The sequence below is a fragment of the Eulemur rufifrons genome, chromosome 7 (genome assembly GCF_041146395.1).
Source record: "Eulemur rufifrons isolate Redbay chromosome 7, OSU_ERuf_1, whole genome shotgun sequence".
Lineage (NCBI taxonomy): Eukaryota > Metazoa > Chordata > Mammalia > Primates > Lemuridae > Eulemur > Eulemur rufifrons.
The window spans coordinates 132,651,561-132,673,765 of NC_090989.1; the positions used below are offsets into that span (position 1 = coordinate 132,651,561).

Sequence of the window (22,205 nt, forward strand, 5' to 3'; positions counted from 1 at the left end):
AGTGACCAATAAACATGTAAAAAATACTCAACCTCAGGAGTAACCGGGAAAATGTAAATTAAAAAAAAAAACAAACCTATGTCGTTCTTAATTTTGTTTAACAAATGAGCCCCTCCCAAAACAAACAAACAAGAAACAGTGCAAAGATCACATGGCAGAAAACACTGGGGTGACCACTGAAAGCTCTTGTCTATCCTTGCAAGCATCCCTCCCCTGGTACCAAGGATACATATGCCCAACAATAATGCCTTGCTAATGAAAAAGACAAACACCAAATAGAGAAGTGAAATGAACAGGTGAGTCACAAAGAAGAAATCCAAGTTAAATAAATGAATCGGGAATATATTATTCACATTAAAGGATTCATAATAGTGTGACTTAAAATTACTGGGGGCCCAGTTTCAATGAAAACATCAAATACTTTGCTAACTTTTTTGCCATATCCTAACTTCATAAAGCTAGGTTCAGTGCAAGCATAATAGATTCTTGTTTCTGTCTCTTCTGGGACAGTTAGAGTTTGAGATCTTAGTTTCCTGTGCAGCCAAGGGTGAAAGCCTCTAACTTTGGTATTTAAAACTTAGATATTCATATCTTAGAATGAATTCCCCTATGCTGTGAACCATGGTTTTATTCAAAATAGAGCTCATTATGATGTCATAAATGTCAGCACAATTTCCTTCAGATTACCTAGGAAATGGTGCTTAATTGCAGATTAATAAAATATGGTATTATGGCACTTTTTTTACTTTCCTCTTTAAGAATCAGTATATCTCAATGAGTGATATCATCCAGTCCTAATTTCAAATTAGGTGGGGTAAAGAAATGAGAAAATTTTGGCAAGATCTGACTCCATTGTAACTGATATTAAATAACTCCAGAAAATAAACAATTTTTCATTTGTGTTAGTGCAAAATACATAAATTTAATAAGCATTGTGGCTAAAAGAGCCTACAAAAACATACTTCTTTTATCTGAAACTCTGGCCTGCTTCGTTTTAGGAAAACAGATTCAATGTTCTCAATTCCTGCTCATTTAAAAAATGATTTTCTTTTCGTAAAGGTTAATTGATTTCCTGTATTGCATAACAGTGATATTACCTACTATGTTTTTCAGAGAGAAAATGTGTTTATTTGTTCTTTAAATTATGCTCCTAGAGCAAACACTTAGTTCTGATGGCTGACAATTTTATTATGGTTTTCTTTCTGGTGTTTTTAAAAAAAATTTTATGGATAAATAATAGTACATATTTATGAGAAACACATGAAATTTTGATACAAGCATACAATGTGCAATGATCAAATCAAGGTAACTAGGATATCCATCCCTTCAAGCATTTATCATTTATTTGTGTTAGGAACATCCCAATTCCACTCTTTTCTAGTTATTTTGACAATAATTATTGTTAACTATAGGTGCCCTATTGTGCTACTGAGCCCAAGCCCATAGCCAGAGAAAGAGAGAGAGAGAGAGAGAGAGAGAGAGAGAGAAAAGGACATTGTTTTATTTTACACACAAACAAGGGTGCCTAAAGTAATGATTTTCTCATCTAAGCCCATTAACATATACTGAACATATATGTGTATGAAGGTTTCTTTTGAAAGTAGAACTACCATTAGTTTCTCTGTTATGAAGCAAATGCTGGAAGTGAAAGCTCTCTCCTTAACTAGGAGGTAGTTGGGGTTCCAGTTCAGCCTGTGAGGAAAGCATCCCAGCTTCTATAAGATGGGTAGAGAAGCTAGCTTGTGAGCCTGGATTCCTAGCTCAGCCCTCAAGCTGACTCAGCCTTGGGGGTTCTGCCAACAATAGGATGGTCTAGAGCTAGAAGACAACTTCCTGGACACCTGGACGCAGAAAAAGGGTCCACAAACTACAGTCTGTGGGCCAACGCTGACCTGCTGCCTGTCTTTTAAGTAAAGTTTTACTATAATATAGCCAAGTCCATTTGTTTACACACAGTCTGTGGCTTTTCATGCTACAACAGCAGAATTGAGTAGTTGCTACAGACACCATGTGGGCTGCAAAGCCCGAAATATCTATTCACTGGCTCTTAAACAAAATGCTGGCCCCTGATCTAGAGGGGCCTGGGATGCTCTATCTAGAAATAATCCCCACGGCAACCAAAACCATTTTGTTACTCATTTTTATAACAAGTTTTGCCATTTTCATATGTCTCAGAGTATGTTCGTTGAGTCTAGAGCTTTCTGGAAGTTTTTCCAGGTGGGCATATTATCACGGAGTACAAAGCCACCCTTGCGTAGCACCTGATCTCACACTGCCCTTCACTGGAGAGGGACACCTTGGTTTGGCAGTGTGGATACCTGTTGCCCGATGTCTGCGTGCTCACACCTGCACGTGCCTGCAAAGACTTACATGCCATCATTCCTTTCAACTGAGATCCCACTCCTTCCAGCAGAATCTTGGAGGCTGTAGTTATGGTTGAATGAGCATGTCTGTGACATAGAAGGTGTGAGATTTAAGAGGTGGAAAATTCGGCCTACTTGGCAGCAGAATAGAAAAGGGAGTGGGTGCATTTTGGTGACTGTTAATGTGAAATAAGATGAAGAGAAGATGAGATGTGATTCTGAAGCCCTCACTTCTTACAGGTGTGAATCATTCTGGTTTGCCCAGGCACTCTATCTTTTTGCTACATCAGGAGCTTGAGCGTGGGCGGAAAGAGAGGCTGGGTAATGATGCCGGGAGTGATAATGTTTATGGTCATTGAGAGGCTTCCAAACTTTCAGAAGGCTGAGTGGCCAATTTCAGTTGCTTCAGTTTCTCAGGTACAGTGGAGAATAGATTCTTGGGGGAAATGTCCTGAACATTTAATTCATCATAGTATGGGAAGGAGAGGCTGCATCCGCAACACACAGAGTTCTATGGGGACCTGCCCTGCTGCCCTGCTAACCAAAAGGATAGTCACGCTCTTGGTGGTAGGCTGGAAGACGTATAGCCAAGGTCACAAACTCACAGCTTATGGATTGATTCTGGTCAGCAGACATATTTTGACTAGCTCATGAGTCTTTGATATTTTTATAAGTTAATTGCTAACATTTAAAAATTGAGATATTTCATTTAAAATCTGTATTTCTCTTGAAAATTTGAAATTTATGAACACACACAATTTCATTCCTTCTTGTCAGTGATTGCCTAGGTTGGGGAATAACTTCCCTTCAGAAACAACCCAAGTTCTCCAGTTTTATTTGTTTTTCCTTATACCCAACCTTAGCAGTCGTCTGCCTGGTTGTGTAATCTGCCCTGGCCCCTGGGCCCTTTGGGTGTGCAACTCCCACACTATGTGTTGCACAAAGAATTTGTGCTATTGCAACCTAATATTCCTCCAGGGATTATTCTGTCTCTCCTTAGACCCTTGCTAAGAGTTTTGTAGCTCACTTGTACCTTACGTGATTTAATCATATTACATTCTGACTCTACTGCTCAATGGAATAAACAGCCCACTTTGGGGAACATACACAGACTCTGTGGTCACTAAGTATGCAGAACCGTTTATTATCTTAATCTAAATGACTGCAAAGAGTACATATATTTAGTGTACAATGGTGACGATGGTTAAAAACTAGTTTTTCACTGTGAATAATCATTTCCTCTCCATCTTTCTGGGGATGACGTCTCTCAGAATTCTGCAGAAGATGGAAGCACATTTGCAGGGAGGTAGTCACAGGGTTTAATAACACTCATGGGTTTGGAAATAATTGTTGCTAAGACTCTCAGGTTGGGCTTTAGGAAGCTTAAGTTTCACTTCAGGTGGAACAAAAATAAAGACACATAAAGAAAATTAAATATATATAGATACCTGTCATACTGTTGGGAGTCATAGGTTAGTAATCATTCTGGATCCTTTTCTTCACTGACATCTCCTACAAAGAAAAAAATACCATAGATTATAACCTGCATTTTCCATAATGTTTTGTTCCAAACAATATCATATGCATTAATTATTTTGAGGCAAGATTTGTTACTCTCAACTCAGAACTGGGGAAACGGAAGCATAGGTGGGCTATGTGATTAATGTAAGTTTACAAGACTTCTTAATCTCCATCTCAGGATTCCTTCTATAAATATGTTTTTAAAATAACATTTTTTCAAGGTCACGTTTTTCCATGTCAGGTTTTTAAGAAAGCTACCAGCCCACTGGCTTGCTGTTTTCCCCAAGACTGGCTAAGATGTATTAGCATCTTTATTTCAGATCCTTGCTTCTTAAAGTATGGTCTGTAGACCAGCAATCTCAGCATTGTCTGAGAGCTTCTTAGAAATAGAAATTTGGGTCCCACTTGATCAGAATCTGCATTTGGACAAGATCCCTGGGTGATTTGTGTGCACTTTAAAGTCTTTGGCACACTGCTCTAGAGAACTGAATCCATATTCGCCTCTGCCCATTTATGACTTTTCCACAGTCAGAGCTGAGCTCCTCTTCCTCACCACTACCTCAGTGAAATCCAAGAGCAACAGACAGACTCGGCCCTCAGACTGAGCAGGGAGACCCAGTGGGTGTCAGTGACCAGAGGCACCCTGACCGAGGAAGAATGCTGAAGGACGCGCACGGTGGATGACACAGATGGACACAGGTGGCTGATGAACCCGGGTCAGAGTCCTTCAGCATATTGCTGGGGATGGATCAAGACTGGGTTTCTTTTCCTGGAGGGGTTCTGCGTCCAGTGGTAGACAGCGGCAGCATGTTGGCTTAGGAGCAGCACCGAAGCCCAAGGCATGGGCTCAACGGGCGATGCTGTCATGCACTAGCTGTGGGACCCTGACAAGTAATTTAAAGCACTGGAATCTCCATTTCTTCAGTGTAAAATGAGGAAACTAATATTTGCTCTACTTATTTCACAAGGCTGAAGTTTAAACATGGTATGAGTGAAAGTGCTGGGCAATGTATAATGTATTATGCACATGAAAGCCATCGGACAAGGGAAGAACCATCTCGATGTTAAATAACTGGTTGGAGAAGCGGTATGTGGGTTATGTTTACAACGCAGATTTACACATGGCCATTCATGCTGTCTCCACACTAATACTGCTGCAATGAATTCACACCTTGACCGTAGTTCTTGTCTCATCCCATGGAAATTACATGTTTACATGCTGTCTTTCCCAGTAGACTGTCACCTCTTTATGGCAGGGACTTGCTCATTTTTATATCTTCCCCACTGAGCAGAGTACCGGATACATAATAGGCACTCAACAACATATACTAGGCCGGGCGCGGTGGCTCACGCCTGTAATCCTAGCACTCTGGGAGGCCGAGGTGGGCGGATCGTTTGAGCTCAGGAGTTCGAGACCAGCCTGAGCAAGAGCGAGACCCCATCTCTACTAAAAATAGAAAGAAATTATATGGACAGCTAAAAATATATATAGAAAAATTTAGCCGGGCATGGTGGTGCATGCCTGTAGTCCCAGCTACTCGGGAGGCTGAGACAGGAGGATCGCTTGAGCTCAGGAGTTTGAGGTTGCTGTGAGCTAGGCTGATGCCATGGCACTCACTCTAGCCTGGGCAACAGAGTGAGACTCTGTCTCAAAAAAAAAAAAAAAAAAAAAAAAAAAAAAAAAACAACATATGCTGAACAACTGAATAAAATAAAATGAATGAAGCTGATACAGCACAGTGCGAGCTACCTGCATCGGCATCTGATAGAGGAGATGAATGTCAACTACTCGGAAAATGCATTCTTGCTACTGATTAGCTTTTCAAGGGCCACCAGCCACAAGCCCTCTGTCCCATCCTCCTTCATCTGTCCAGCTGCATTTCGAGTGAGAGGGACCAGGTTTCAAAGTGCCCTAAGGTGAAAGCACAGGTCATACCTACAGTAGTGCCTGTCCTGACTCGGCTGCTCTTCTTAGGAACTATGTAACCACTCCTCCCAACCCACAGAAGCTGCCACATTTTCACAGTTGCTCTTGGATGCTCTGGAAAGGATGGGGAACATGGATCAAGCTGGGCCAACCACAGTGCCCTACCTCTGGCCGGACTGGTTTATTAGGTCAGCTAATAAGATGCTTTTTCAGGATACTTGGAGAGAGAAAAATAAAGGGAGGGAGGGAGAGAGAGATACTATTTATTTACTCTCTAGGGGCAGAATTTATCACAAGTTAAAACTCTAAGACTGTTTGAGGCCACGTCTTTCAGCACCTGGAAAAAGCCCACGTGAAGGTGAGAGGATGAGTCTGGCAGAGAACCTGAAGTGAAAAGAGAATGCTGTGCTCTCAGCTCATCCCGAGGCCTGGCTGTGCCCCTCCTGCCCCTGCAAGGGTGTGGCTACTCAACCCTTCCTTGGACACCCTGAGCAACACATTTCCCTTTTGACATGAGCTGGTTTGAGTCAAGTTTCTGTCACTTGCGACCAAAAGAATCCTCACTGATAACACCTGTATTAAAATACAACATTAATACAAATGTGTCAGAATAGTTTTGTATCCTTTTCATCATCTAAAAGGTAAAGCTACAAAATCCCAGTATGTTCTTGCTATGCCATCGGTTTAAAAATATCTTCATTTTCAAAATCCCAGTTGATTAGGCATTTGAACAATAGAAAAGTATTGTGTGTGAAGCAGTAAATATCTAGGAACAGGAAAAAAATCTTATTAAGACTTTAGGAATAGTGTTATCACCACAAAATTCAGTACTGATTTTTCTATTTAGTATTATTTTTCTTCAACCATAGTATGATTCAGTACTTTAGTATTTTAGTATTATTATATTATAGCAATAGTATTACTAATACTATTATGATAGCATTAATAGTATACAAGTGTTACTATTACCAGAGTACTTTAGTATTGGTTATTAATTAGTGTTTAGTAGTATTTAGTACTATTCTCCTTCAATGAGCTCTAGAGTTTTAAATGTGATTCCAGGAAAGCCTCTAATAATCTTCTGGAGTAGATAAGTATCCCGGGGCCTCATTTTCTGGTCATCCGATAATACACCATGGGTGTCATCAGAGTGCTCTGTCCTCAGGACGGGAAACCCAGACACGGTCCTTTCCAGAGCCACGGCAGGAGCCTGGGGCTCACCAGCAGGTCATGGGGTCAAAGGGAAAAACAAAGTCCAAAAGAGCTTAAAAATAAAGCAAGCTGAGTTTATTTACTTTCCAGGAAGGAAACAAGCACAGAGGAGGGCTCTGTTGAGTAGGTCAGTGAAGAGGAAGTGTCAAGGTGTTGATGCGGTGAAAGGGGTGGTTCTGCTAACGAAGGATGGATAACTACACTTTGTCCAGGAAGGGCTGGGTCACGTCTCTGTATCATTCATTAAAACAGGTCCCTTTGCTCTCTGGTACGGAAGAGTTTTCAATTAGATCCAGTGAGGATCTGCACACCAGGGCCCTTCAAATTTGACAGTCCTTTAACAGCTTCACCTGTTCAGCATCAGCAGACGGGGAAAATGCTATTCCATTGATTCTCCTAGGCAGGTGATACCCAAGTGGAGATACTCTTTTTACACAGGTCATTCATTTGTTTGGTCAGTAAGTCGAGAGGCTTTGATTGAGACCTACTCCGTTTAGGCAATGACCTAGGTTTATTCAAAGACAACACTGCAACCTGCCCATAGTGGCTTCCAATCTAACAGAGGCAGAGAATCATGCCAAAAAGAGAAATGCAAAAATGTATACACGCTTCACCTTGCGTGTCTCTTCAGAGTGGACTGGGGCCTGAGGGAAGGAGAGGTCATCTCTACCTGAGGTTATCTGGGAAGGCTTCTGAATGGAGGCCTGTCTTTTAAATAGACCTCTCCCAGGTTATGATTGAATCCTTTGTTCTCATCTTTGTGCTCCAATGGCCCAAGGACTGCTTTGCAAGAAATGAGCCTCATACAGAAAACCTGGGCAACTCCTTTACATTTCACAGGTTTGAAGCAGTTTGAGTTTTTAAAGCCTCACGGTGGCTGGAGGGTGGAAAGCAGGCCGGTTAGGCGGCCACGGCAGGTGGCGGCAGAGACGGTGAGAGAGCGAGGGGCTCAAATGACATTTAGGAGGCAGAAATAGCAAGACACGGCGATGAATGTAATGAGCATTTAACACTGGGATAGACACTGGCTGCAGGCAGGTTAAGGGGGGCTCTCTGCCCTCGGGGATTTACAATCCCTTTTATAAGCCGGCTGTGAAATAGCAGCTAAAAATACAAGTCACAGATGCCATGTTCCAGGGAGCGGTGCTGAGCTTCACGCAGGCAGAGCCTTCCCCTGCCTGTTCCACCTGTTCTCAGTCCAATGCCGTGTCCCTTGGGTAACGCTCATTCCCCTTGGAAGAGTGGGAAAGTGAGCATTCACCTCTCAAACACACAAAATGCATTTTTATTTTAAAAATCCAAATGAGGGGAAAGTTGTTATTGAGTATTCTGAAACTGAAAAGTAAATGAAACTATTATCAACGCTTAGGAAATGGGTCCAGGGACTTTGAAGACATTGGGCTCCATGCAACCCGCTGTGAGCGGTGGCGGCTGCTACTAACTCAAAGGCCATCACTGGGCTGCAGGGATGGAAACGTGGCCTATAGGACAAGGGCCAGCCCACATGTGGGCTGCTAACATCTCACATAGAATGTCCTGGAGGGTGGAAAATATATATCTCAAGGAAACGTTGAAGGAAACCTAGAAGAGGGAAGAGTCCCACGAAAGGTAGATAGTGGTCTTCAAATATGTGAGAAGCTGTCACGTGCAGGAGAGTTCAGCTGTGTCCAGTGGGCCGAGGACAGGTGAGGAGATGCAGCGGGAGACTGCTGAGGCCCTTTTGTGCTCCGCCTGAGGTCTGAAAGAGACGCACGTCTCACAAGCTGGGGCAGCGCACAGAGGAGCACACTCTCCTTACCGTGGGCTGCTCCTTGTTCTCAGGGCGCATCGAGCCTCCCTCGAGAAGACCAGCATCTTTACGCTGCAATAAAGCAGGTGCCATGTGTGAAATGGCTTTAGGGATAAGTTACAGGCTTGCTCCATGCTCCACCTTCAAATTCTCCTCTAAAGCTTCATTCTTTAGCTCAGTGGATCTCAACTATTTGCGAGTGTGGACTCCTCAAGGAATGTCATGAAAGTTCCAGGCCCCTCCCCTTAGAAACAAGCAAATGATCTGGCATTTATTTTCAGGGGGTTCACAGACAGCTCTCACATGTAAAACCCATTCCCAGATACCACATTAAGCTTGGCTACAACTTTGGTCATTACTAAAATGCAAATATCTAATAGAAAAGACGTGAGTTGATGTAAATATAATCCAGTGAATGGAATGGAAAGGAGACACGAGAGCTGGTTTTGGCGGGGAGCACAGAGAGGAGGAACTATTAAATGCAAGCAGATCCCTTTGTGGGTGGAAGAAAGATGCTTTCTCAGGAGCAAGGCTGGAGGCTGAAGAGGATTCCACCAACCCAAGGGTCTAGGCTAGAGCTGCCCTTTCACCCATCACACACCAGCCCAGCAGGCTCTGGGTCATTCCACGATGGGTTAGCCCTGGAGCCCACCCCTGTGGGGCTCGGGTGAGGAAGCCAGCCCGCGACGCGGGGGCAGAGGAGTTGAGTAACAGGGATGAAAGATGTGTTTGGAGCACCAAGGAACAGGTGATTAATTCTACCTGTATGAGGGATCCCAATGGTGACATATGAACTTGGCTTTGAAAAAATGAGCCAGGATTTCTTCCAGGATGGGGATGGAAAGCCTGGCTTGGGAGCAACAAAAGAGCATGGGGAACATGATTAGGGGGCAGGAAGTGAGCAAGAATGACACTGTAAATGTGGTTTGAGATCAGATGGTGAAGGGTCTTGAAAGGCTTGGTATGGAATTTGGACTTTATCCTGTGGGAAATTGGGAGCCATGGAAGGTGCTTAAGGCAGTGACCCCATTTGAGAAAGCCCTGCCGCAGAGTGCAGGAGGATTGTTCAAGAGGCTGACCCCTTTGGTGGCACCTCTTGGGGTGGGATCATTGCTATTTTCCTGTCTCAGTATTTAAGGCCACAAGACTAGACTAATGCCAGAGAGAACACCCCAACTCCTTATAGAACTCCAGACGGGACACCTTTGTCCTCTTGTGTTTCCTTTTGCCCCATAGAAACTATAGCATTGAAGGGATATCTGTAAAAATGACCCCTTGAAGAACCTTTCCATCCACTGTTTATACCATCTGTACACTGAATCTGAAACCTTGCTTCCTCTCACATCTCAACATCAATCTTTTCTGAGGAGGGTGTTTTGTGCCCTTTCAGACCATCTTCCTTAGTTTCTTTTCCTTGGCTATCTCAGGAGGAAGCAGCCCAAGGTAGCCATGACTGGGTTGGGGCTGCGGACAGTGAACCTTCGTAAGCAATTCTCTTGGTTCATTTTAAGAGGTCGGATGCCCAAGTGTTAGATTATTACAGATTCTTACCTTTCATGTTCATTTAGCCTTGTTATGGGGAGTAAGGAAGGCCAGACACAGAAATGAACTTGATCCCAACTCTATAGCTTCCTATATAGATGCAGCCCCAGTTGTCCTTCCCTGAGGCTTTTGCATTTTAATAGTAAGTCTGGGACTCAATGAGGTGAATTTATAATGATTTAATTTCTGATGATTGGAATGTTGAGAGCTCACATAGACGAGAACAGAAGCAAAGTGTTTTCACATCATACTTCACTGCGATCCATCTTTTACACTTTGTAAAACTAACCCTAGCTGGGAACATCCTATCAAAAAATCAGTAAGAGGAAAAAAATTTAAAACTTAAAAGAGTTAGACAGGATGGGGTTAGTTAAAAAGGCACATAAGACTCTGAGTTAGTAAAGACGTGGAAAAGTAGTAGGAGCTGTGCCTATCACACAGCCCGGGGGTTAAGCCAAATGCATCACCTCTTAGAGGGGAAGGCAAAGTGAGAGCTCCTCCCTGGGTGTGGCAGGAGACTTGAGCCCCACATTATAGACATTAGCAAATGGCTATTGAATGGCAAAGCTATCATTTTCATTTCACTGTGAGTGTTTTGCCTTCAGGGAGGGAGACAATACAACCAGGGTCTGTGGTTGAAACTGAGCTTAATCTGCTGTGTCTGAGATTTTTTTGTTGTTGTTCTTAGCAAAATGGTTAGCCTTTACTTCCACTCCACCCACACCTTTTCATTCAAGTTCAAAAATTTCATTCTAGCATTCCTTTCTACTCTTCATTTTAACCTATGTCCAGGCTAAATCACTGTTCCCTTTTCCCCCTTCCCCTTCCCCTCTCTTTTTCCATCTCTCTCCCAGGCATGTCACCATGGAACGCTGGAAAGAGTGTTGGCCCTGCCACTTACCAACAGAATGACATGTGGGATATTAAAAGTCAAGAGTTGCGTTCCTAAAATGGGGATTAGATCATCCACCTCAAAGGGGAACGTGTGGATTAGGTAGCACAATGCACTTGATACACGGTAGTGTTTTTCTGCTCTCACATGCTGGGTTCTGAGTAAAATCCAATTCCTTCTTTGAGGAGTAGGTCAGCAGTCGTAGGAATGGGATTCCTGGGGTCAGAGTGGGCTTGAAAACAAACATTAAAGCTCCCTGTAAATCTACATCTAATTTATTGTCATAGTGAGGGAAACATAGAACACTTTTTAAGCAAATAATGCGGTGATAGGAAAGTCAAGAAGAAACCAGTCAGTAAAAGTTTCATGAGGCCAACTCTGAAGGGATCAACTTAACCACCTGCTCTGTTTATAGCACATTTTCCTCACAGTCATCATCTCCTACAGGTGATGATCATCTCTGAGTGCTTCCAAGAAATGGAAGCTAGTCTCTTAAGAGGACAGCGGATAGGCGGTTTGAGGAAACGTCTGACACAGCTGGAGAAACAACTTCAATCAGTAGATGCCCTGTTGGCCAAAGCAAGCGGTTAAAACTGACTCTACTGACACCTGGTGGAGAGTTGGGTAACTTCTTCGTGCCAAAGAAAAGCTCAATAAAGCGCTCCCGTGTGTGTGTGTGTGTGTGTGTGTGTGTGTGTGTGTGTGTGTGGTGTGATGAAGGACTGGAAACACATTCATACATTCATCATGTCAGGGGAATTAAACAATTCCTGAGGAATGAGGGTACCACACTGAACCGCCAGATGCCAGAATATATAATTGTGGTTAGGTGACTCACTGAGACACATGCATGAAAAACAACAAACAAGAATGTGAAAATCAAACATTAGGGCTGAAGCAGATTTTTTAAATTGATTTTTAAAAAGTCTTGGATGATGAAGAAGACAACAACAAACAACCCACTCTCTCTCCCGACCCTGGGCAGCTTCATAAGAAAGGACTCTAGTACTTGACCACTTGATTAAGGTATCATGTACAGAAAAAAAAAAAAAAAACCCACAAAAAAATTCAATCTTGTCCCAGGGAGATGGCGTCTCCCAGTCTGAGCTCGTGCTCTGCTGCCTCCAGAAGCTGCAGTGAGCTGCTTGCAGATTTTTAACCCTGGGATAAAAGGAGTAATCTTAAGGGGGTGTTAGGAAGACTTCTTTGCTCCTAAAATTCCTTGAAGATGAAAATAAAATTCTCAATTATAAATATAGTTATAATTGTTTACTATTTCTTCAATGCCAATGGAGGCAGTGGAGGGGGGCTCCATAGCAAAGTTCCTGCAGAAACTGACTTCAGAAGCTCCGTGCAGTCTCCATTTCCCCCTCACTGGGTTCTGTTTGATCCTGCTTAGTGAAGGTCCTGTTGGCTGACGTTACCAGCAAATTCAATGATTTCCTGGGGGTGCCAGGTGCATGGTACAGCACACAAAGCCTCAATCTTGTCTTTCAACAAAATGTTTTAAAGGTAATTTTCAGGAATGCACTAGATCAATTATTAGTTCAAATTTATAAGAATTAATCCATTATGTTTAAGTCATGAAGAAAGGACTGGAACACTAAATCAGAATTTAGGTTATTATTATTATTTTTTAAAATCACAGGAACTGTGGTTAAGGGTTTCGTCACGAAGCTGGCATGGGTAGATCCGAGCAAGAAGGTTAGAAGGGAAAGAAGGCCCTCAAAGGTGTATGTAGTTATAATTTTCTTTTTGCCTTTCCCCCTGATATTTAAGTTAAATTTACCATATATATTTCCTTAAATGTGCTAGTTTGAATATATGATCCTGCCAGAATGTGTACAAAGTATACACGGAGATAGTGATGCTATCACTGAGATTATAGAGATTCCCAACTTTCTTGGGGCATGGCATTCTTAGTGTTTCAGTACATTTTTTTGCAGTGGCCCCAGGTCAAAATAAATACTTAAATGCTTTGTTTATTTAGTAATTATGCCCAAACAGCCTGATAGTAGGATATCCATGGTGTCTGACAGTTGTTGCTGGTTTCCTTCAAAAATTAAAAACATCTCACTGTATTCCTGTGGTTTGCTGTGGTACCCAGGATGCCTTGGTACAGAGTTTGAGAACCATGGCTGCAACAGCTTTGGGAATCAGTGAGAAATTAAAGAGTGTGATTTGCATTATCTCTTTTCATCCCTCACTCTTTGTGAAAACATGCCGGATAATTTAACCTTTAAGTTTCATATGGCTAAGTGAGACTGACGGGCTTACTACTGTGGAGCAGATAATAAGAGAATGAGTGAAGTCTTAGCAGGATTTAAGGCAGTCCTGGGAATAAATCAGATTTGATTATCATTCGATAATTTCCCGAGTCCCTATCATATGGAGAGGTTGTGATGAAGAATCTAAAAAGCAAACGAATACAGCCCTTACATCATCTAAGAAGAGGATGCAACAAGTCGTGTTGCCACTGGGAATCACAGGGAGGCCAAAGATAGCTGAGAAGCTGGCTGGACACTGAACGCTTTAAGCTCTCGGTGAAACTCTGACAAAGGAGCATGGCATGTTCAACAGGTCGGAACCCTTGCACGAGTACCTCAATAGATGGATAAAAGGCAGGTGGCCTGCTTTTCCAGGCTGTTCTGTTTCTGACTTACAGGTAGTGGTGCGCCACCTAGAGCTACCTACGGCATAAACTGAACTGGCGGTTCTCAAACTTTGGTGAACACACCAGGGGGTTTGTTAAAACAGAATGCTGCACTCCACCCTCAGAGTTTCTGACTCAGTTACTTTGTGGGTACCTGAGAGCCTGCATTTCTAACCAGCTCCCAGGTGATCTGGCTACACTTTCCAGGGACCACATGCTGAGAGTCACCAGCCTAAACCATTTAGGAACATGTTGGAGGTTCTGGGGCTCCATCCTGCTGGGCTACACTAAACGCAGGGCAGGCATCTCCACTCCATCCTGACCAGCACACAGCACAGTCCTCTCTAGAACGTTTCCAGCGAAAAGGCAGGAACTCCGGCCAACGCACCTGGTTCTTTTGAGGGACTGTTATCTTCTCTGAAGGCCACTGGCGTTTTACAAGGGCACCCCTGAATTTGGGACACTCAGGTCCTGTAGCAATAAGATGACAATGAGACCACATAGAGGGATGTTTTGCATTTTCTTTTTTTTTTTTTTTTTTTTGAGACAGAGTCTCACTCTGTTGCCCAGGCTAGAGTGAGTGCCGTGGCGTCAGCCTAGCTCACAGCAACCTCAAACTCCTGAGCTCAAGCGATCCTCCTGTCTCAGCCTCCCAAGTAGCTGGGACTACAGGCATGCACCACCATGCCCGGCTAATTTTTTCTATATATATTTTTAGCTGTCCATATAATTTCTTTCTATTTGTAGTAGAGATGGGGTCTCGCTCTTGCTCAGGCTGGTCTCGAACTCCTGAGCTCAAACGATCCGCCCACCTCGGCCTCCCAGAGTGCTAGGATTACAGGCATGAGCCACCGCGCCCGGCCTATGTTTTGCATTTTCAAAGAGCTTGGCTTTGCACTCTGCTTGCCTGTAAGTAGGGACACAACCATGGAGGCTGCAGAAAAAGTGGTTCTCAATTTTCAAGGAGGGAGTTCATGGCAGACTCACCTTTGCTCACCATCTCTAGGCCCGGGGCCAAGCAAGTGTACCTAGAAGAGTCCTCACAGGTGATTTTGCTGAGAACTGCTCATAAGAAAAGTACTTGGGTATGAGCATGAGCGTGGGGACAGGCCACCCCACTGTCATCCTCTTAAGTCTACAGCCATTTGCTTTGCTGCTTTGAGCCCACACGTGTGGTTTACTGTATTATGTCCTGGTCAACTTCCTCAGGCCTACAGAGTACTCTCTTCCCATGCCTCTTTCCACCCTTCCTTGGGTGGTGGCAACATCTTTATTCAAAGCACATTGCCAATTAAAACCGTCAGCTATGTGCTGGAGAACAGAGCTTAAAAGTGGTACCTGCTATAGTGCCAACAAATCAAGTGCACCTTCCTCGTGGACTTCTGGGCTGAACCTCCTCTCCTGCCCCATGTGTTTATTTCCTGAGAGTAAGGGTCTCAAAGTGTGGTCCCCAGATCAAGCAGAATCAGATCACATGGGAGAAATGCAGACGGTTGTCTTCTACCCCAGCCCTAATGAACCATAACCCCGAGGGTGGGGCTCAGGAGTCCGAGTTTTTTTTTTTTTTTGAGACAGAGTCTCGCTCTGTTCCCCAGGCTAGAGTGAGTGCTGTGGCATCAGCCTAGCTCACAGCAACCTCAAACTCCTGGGCTCAAGCAATCCTCCTGCCTCAGCCTCCCGAGTAGCTGGGACTACAGGCGTGCGCCACCATGCCCGGCTAATTTTTTCTATATATATTTTTAGTTGGCCAAACAATTTCTTTCTATTTTTAGTAGAGACGGGGGTCTCGCTCTTGCTCAGGCTGGTCTCGAACTCCTGACCTCGAGCGATCCACCCGCCTTGGCCTCCCAGAGTGCTAGGATTACAGGCATGAGCCAACACGCCCGGCCAAGGAGTCTGAGTTTTAACAAGCCCTCCAGGTAATGAATGCTTCTGATGGACACTTGAGTTTGAGAACTGCTGCTTTGTAGTACCGCACACTCCCCTGCCCATGGCCATGAATTAGAAGGTCTTCAAAAGGTAGGGACCACTCTCCTTCCTCTACCCACAAGTCAGCACAGTGATCAACAAGCACGTAGTGGGAACTCAAGAAACTTTCATTATTTATTGAAGCTAAGGCAGCTCTATTTCCTGCTCCCGAGAGTGAATAAACACTTCCTTGGTGTGCCACCTCCGAGAGGTTGCCAACACCGCGTCTAAATTGTCTCCCATTTCTTACGGGTTGTATTTTCCATATTTACCAATCAGTTTTCCCTAAATCCTCTCCAAGTTTTTTACATTCTTTTCAGCTTAGAAAGCCCAAAACAAGATGCCATGTTTTAGCCAGTCCCTGTTTCCTGCTGGAAGGAAGGGCATTTCTGCATGATTCTTAAATTCCATACTCCCAGCATGGTGATTATTTTCTGAACAATGGAAGCAGATTGCTGATTCATGTTCGGCTCACGGCTCCAAGCATCTTTTTTTTTTTTCTGCTGTACTTGTGCCGCTGCAACACAATAATGTTCTATTCATCCCTCTGAATTAGAAATGCCAACAGCTCAGATATGCAACCGAAGAATCCCCCCTCCCCTCTGGCTTATTTAAAGCCTTCCCACAAATAACACATTTTGAAATACTAGACGGTGTTCGGTTTGAGCCATTTGGCTTGGGCAAAGATGGCTAGACCTTATCTTTTTATCAGCAGCTCCTTGCACAATGCCTGGCACACTGTCACTATTTTTCTCAGAAACTGTTTGTGGAGTGCATCACCTACTCACTTCTTGATTCAAGTCTTATTCTTCTATTCTGCCCTGATATATTAAAACAATCCCTTTCTTAGGTACAGGGAGAATGCCGGATTCTCACATTCAGAGGCTCACGTTTGGATGCAGTCAAAGAACGGGGTTAACCTCAAGCTCTAATGGGCCAGGTGGGCTGCAGTCAGCCCCATCCCAGTTTGCACACTGTCTGCCGTGCCAGTCCGGCTACCACCTACCAGTGAGACCTCTGACCACCTCTTGGCACAGCTTTGCCAGGGAGTGGTTGGGCTTATCTATGGTGTTCTGTTTCCCAGCTGCAAAGGCAGCCCACGGGGACTACTTAGTGCTCTGAAAGCTCTCATGGTGATCCTGAGCTGCACATCAAAATCACCTGGGCACCTTTGAATAACCCCAGAGCCCAGGCTGCACCCAGGACCAATTAAGTGCTTTGTAACTCAGGCCTCAGTTTTGTAAAGCTGCCAGGTGATTCCAAGACCTAGAAGATTGAGAGCCACTGCCCTCTAGTAGCTTCTAAAGTAGCTTCCAGGAGTCCCTGCACCTGCTCTTGCTCCTTCTCATCTCTTTCCAACAGTCAGTCAGGCCTTTAGAGTATAATTCGGCTCATGTCACGCCTCTGCTCAAAACCCTGCCATGGCTCCCATGCTCTGCCCCACTTGCCTCTCTGTTTCTCTCCCCATTTTGGCTTCACCAACCTCCTTGGTATTCCTTGAACACATCATCTGTGCCCCCTGCCAGGGCCTTTTGTGCCAGGATTTTTCCTCTGCCTGAAATGCTCGTCCGCTAGACCCCTGCCTGGGTCCCTCCCTCACCTCCACTAAGTGTTGGTCACCTTGACTTCCTGGAGATGCCTATTTGAGCACCCCAATGCTGAAACCTGCCCCCTCCCCCTGCACTGGCCTCCCAGTTCCCCCTTCCTCCTCTCCTGTCTCTCCTTTCCACAGGACTTTACATCTTTTAGCACGCTGTGCAGTTTACTCCCGTGCTCTGTTGTTGTCGTTGTTGACTGTTTTGTCTCCCTCTGCTAGGAAGTCAGCTCCACGGGGACAGGAATCTCTGCTTTGTTCACTGATGACCCCAAGGGAACACAGTGTGTGGCACATGGCAGGCCCTTAGTAAATACTTGCTAAATGTAGACCAATGGTCACTTTTGTGGGTGGCGTTGAGAGATGGGTGCTGGATGGAGAAGGGGAGGCTCAGTGACACAGAAAAAAATAAATTTTCTCAAATGTGAGAGATTTTGAGGAAACCGTTATCACTTGATTCTAATTATTAGGGACTTCCAGGCAATGTCCAGGTTGAAAAAATGCACACAGAGATAGAAAGTGGATGAGTGGTCATCTCGGGCTGGGTGGTGGCACTCAGGTGGTGGACTGACTTAAGGATGGAAAGGGGAGTGACTGCTCATGGACACAAGGTTTCCTTTTGGGGTGATGGAAATGTCCTAAAATGAGATAGTGGCGATGGCTGTTCAACTCTGTCACTATATGACAATCCATTGAACTGTGGATTTTCAACAGGTGAAATTTGTTATGTAAATTATGTCTCAATAGAACTGTTAAAAATACACACTCAACTGAAGCATCACATAGAGTGTTAAATCTAAAGCTGAAAAAGAAACTTAGGCTATTATTATTTCTTATAAGGCATGTGGGTTTTCTCTGGCTTGAGTTTTGAACTAGGAGTGGGAGCGCCTTCCTCAGCCCTTGTTTGCTGCCAGAGACATCTATGTATTTGTTGATAAAGAAATGGAATTTAAACTTCTTGATCAAGGCCTAACTCAGGAGTAATTTGGGCTAAATGGCTTTCCTTAATAACTTCCATATCCGGCCCCCACCAAGTCTCTAAAGTCTTTTTCAGGACTTTAGAGCAGTGTTGGGAAACAAGCAGTTACTCTGTGTGAAACTGAGTTTTGTGTATATTTGACACTATTGAACTTACGGTGCCAAGGAAAACTCCAGCCATATTTACATCATTTACCATCTACTGATGGCCAATCGCCTACACCTCACAAAGTTCAACGTGTCTACAGCTGGCAGCTGAGATGCTGCTTGGCAACAGCCCTGTGAATCTTCCTCTGAGAACTCACTGATGCTATGGTTGTCCATATTATTTCATAACATATACCGAACAATAGCAGCACATTGCAACTAAAATCACGGACAGTGACAACTCACTGAAGACCATTCTCCCTCTTCAGGGAGCCCAAGAGTAGACCGTGTTAAACTGTGAAGGGGGAAAACCTTTCTGCTCTTCCACCCATTTCTCTGCTCCAAATCTTGACACGTGCCCAGCAGTGCACAGAGAGCCCGGCTGGCAAAGCTCAGGAGGCCATCCAGTGTCCTGGCTTCGGCATTCTCATGAGGGAATCTCTATGATGTGAGCAATGCTGTGATAGGGGAAGATTCCTGGGGACTGCTGCTACGTCCCAGAGAATTCTTGAGGAGGACATAGCCACTGTCATCAATAACCAGAACGTTTGAAGGAATCGGAAAGCTCAGAGTTGTTTTCTGCTCATTGATGAGATAGAGGGGCAGAGGGGCTGGGAAACTTGCCCTTTGACAGCAGCTGGTGACAGGAATTGTTAGAATGCCCGCCCAGAGCAGGTGCTCTTAACTGTTGAGCCGTACTGCTTCCCACCTGCCAGGTGCATGGGCTGCTCTGGGCTGCTCTGAGGGGCTTGGACGTCTGAACCTACTCCCTTCCTTCTGGTAAGCACTGACTGGTAGAGATGACAGGACACACGAAAACAATACTGATTGAAGGAGGTTGTAGTTGTGCTCCATCAGAAGTGCAGAAATCCAGAGTGTTTGGAGGGGAAAGAATAAAATAAACCCCAATCCTATGAAACATAAACACTCCGCAAATCACCATGCCTCTCTGCACAGGGGCCATGCCAATTTTCTCAGTCAAGATCCAGCTGTGAACTGAAGGTCATTCAGAATGTGGGTTATGATAAAGTGCAGGTGATCAGGCTGAAATCATTCTGACCATGCAGTCTGGATGCTTGGATAGAATAACTACATCAGCTTGTTTTAACATAATTTGTACATTTGTCTTAAAAGAAATAGTATGTCATTTACAGAGATGTTGTAAAGATTAAATGAGTTCATACAAGAAAAGTGCTTAGGACAGTGCCTTGCACATAGTAAGTGCTCAATAAGTGTGAGTTGTTATTGTTATGCATGGTTAATCCTGGGTTCTGGAGAATTGAGTATTGGGTACTAGAGACCTAAATCTGTAGGGTCCTGGTTATTTTGTTGCACAGTGAGAGAAGAGCTGGCGTGTGAAGTTGCGTTTCCTTCATTAGGGCGGTAAAGGGGGAAAGGAGTGTAGCACATGCTCAGCGCTGTTGCTACCTGTTGAGAATTTGGTTTACTTCATGCACTTTTTGTCGGGTTGTAGTTTTTGAAAAGGGCACAACATTAGATATGATATTTGTCAGGTGAAATGGTTTCTTATAAAATAGTAACATTAGGAAAGAGTACGATTCCAATTCCCTAGCATGACACTCTGTAAAACAGATTTGATGAGAGGATAACCCACTTCTCTGGGGGCAGCGACATGTATAAAATTGGCTCTCGTCTGCAGTGCTGCAATCATTAATGGGTACAATTGGAAACTCTATTGGGACTTCAAATAATGCTTTCCCAGAGGACGTTTAAATGAATATTTTTTACAACTTCCTTCATGCTTCGGTTGTGCCATCTCTAGTGTCAAGAAAAAGTTTATAGTAAGCAAGACCTACTTCCTGACCTATTTCCTTATATGAAAAGGAAAGACAGTAGGCTTTGGTCATCAACTTATATTGTTGATTTTATCTGCCATAGATAAACAGGAACCATTTGATTTTCCAGGAAAAAAAATTCATGTGATTTGAAAACAAAGATTTCCAGAGAAAGAGTAATCAGCCAGTTTCTAAAACACCCAAGAAATAATGTGGATCCCACATGAAATACACGAATGCGTATCTAGAGCTACCTCTTCTTAGCTACCTGGAAAAGGCCAACTAGACAAAACATGGCTCTTGGCTTTGTAGTAAAAATCTACAACAAATTTAAAGCGTTTCTATTTGTTGCGTTCAATGAAACTGAGTAGAGAAAAAAGAAGATAATGATACTCTATATATGTTAATTACTATATATCTTACACATGTGCATACAGTTCCCTAAGAAGGAAGGATAATAATAAAGATGACAATGAAGGCAATAATAACAATAGCAGTTAGCATCTATTTATTTACTATGTGCTAGAGATTCTGCTATGTGTCCTACATATGCTACCTTCTTTATTATTCTTACTAGTCGCATTACCAACCTCTGATGTAGGTTGGTACCATCCCTATTTTACAGTTGAGGGGACTAAAGTTAAGACATGTGATTCCCTTACCCAAGATCGCAAAGATTTTTACGTGGGAGAGACAGAAATCAAACCCAAAGCTCACGGATCCAGACTTGATGCTCTGAATCACTACACTTGACTGCCTCTTGCAAGAATAACAATAGTTGCATGCATTTATATTGCCTCTTTGCAATATTATTTCATATGATGCTCACAACCTCATTTTATTATCTCTTTTACAGACGGGGAGCCGAGGCTCAGATGTTAAATGTCTAAAGCTAAACACTGGTAGATGGGAATTTACGCCTCCTGATCCCTAATCCAAGTTTCTTCTTGAAGAAACAGAGTTTAAATATTTTCTGAATGGAAGGTCCTAACGAATAATTTTTTATGTCATTACCCACGAAGACAAAAGCTAAGCAATAATTGCATATGTGGGATATATCTTTTTAGATAAAATTTCTAGCTCTGAATATCAAGCAGCTAAAATTTTAATGTATAAAATACATATTTGGTTAGACTGAAATTATTTGAAAAGTCTACTCTTGATGAATCTGAAACTTCCTCACACGGCCAACCTTGTAGCAGTGAGACACATTACTTAAGCGGCAGGAAAACATTTCTTGTTAGATAGGAGATATTTTTGAGTTCAGTAAAGATTGCATGGTTGTTCAGGAAATTAGAAGTTCTATTAGTAATCACTGCTCCATTTGATTGAGGGTATTATTCTATTATTTTGGGGTCAAGTTCATGAGAATAACTACAAATGCACCATTTGGAGTGTGTAAAATGGACTGCCCTCAAATCCCAACCTCTCACATTGAGCTACCAGGCTCAACCCCACATTGATGCTGCTGCAGACATTTATAAAGGGATTACCAATGAATACTTCTCTAATAAAGGAAAGGGTCTTAAGGAGCCAAGAGATATTTGGAAATCTAGGACATTAGTGGTTGTTCAAAAGAAAGGTCTGGCTTGTTAGTACAAGGGACAAAGCTGGCTAGTGGCCATTTATATAACCACTGACTTTCCTACACAAAAGCTGGGTGCCAGTTTGTTACCTGTTGCCCCTCAGCTTCGGTTCTCCTGAGCTTCTGTTCTCTGCTCTGTGATGCTGGGGCTGGGACTTTGCAAACTATTTCCCAGAGTCCTTTGCCAGAGGGCTTTCCATTCTGTTCTGCCAATAGGAGGCACTAGAAGGAGGGTAGA

General features: G+C 43.5%; 1 protein-coding gene across 7 annotated transcripts in view; it reads right to left on the reverse strand.

Annotated features, from left to right (window-relative positions):
- The window catches only part of THRB (thyroid hormone receptor beta), a 361,122-nt gene that overhangs the window by 99,674 nt on the left and 239,243 nt on the right, over window positions 1–22,205 (reverse strand). For all 7 annotated transcript variants that reach the window (XM_069475449.1, XM_069475447.1, XM_069475452.1 and 4 more), the window contains one exon: window positions 3,812–3,875. In XM_069475449.1, the coding sequence (XP_069331550.1) occupies window positions 3,812–3,833 (22 nt within the window). In that variant the 5' untranslated portion in view covers window positions 3,834–3,875. The remainder of the gene's footprint in view (window positions 1–3,811; window positions 3,876–22,205) is intronic.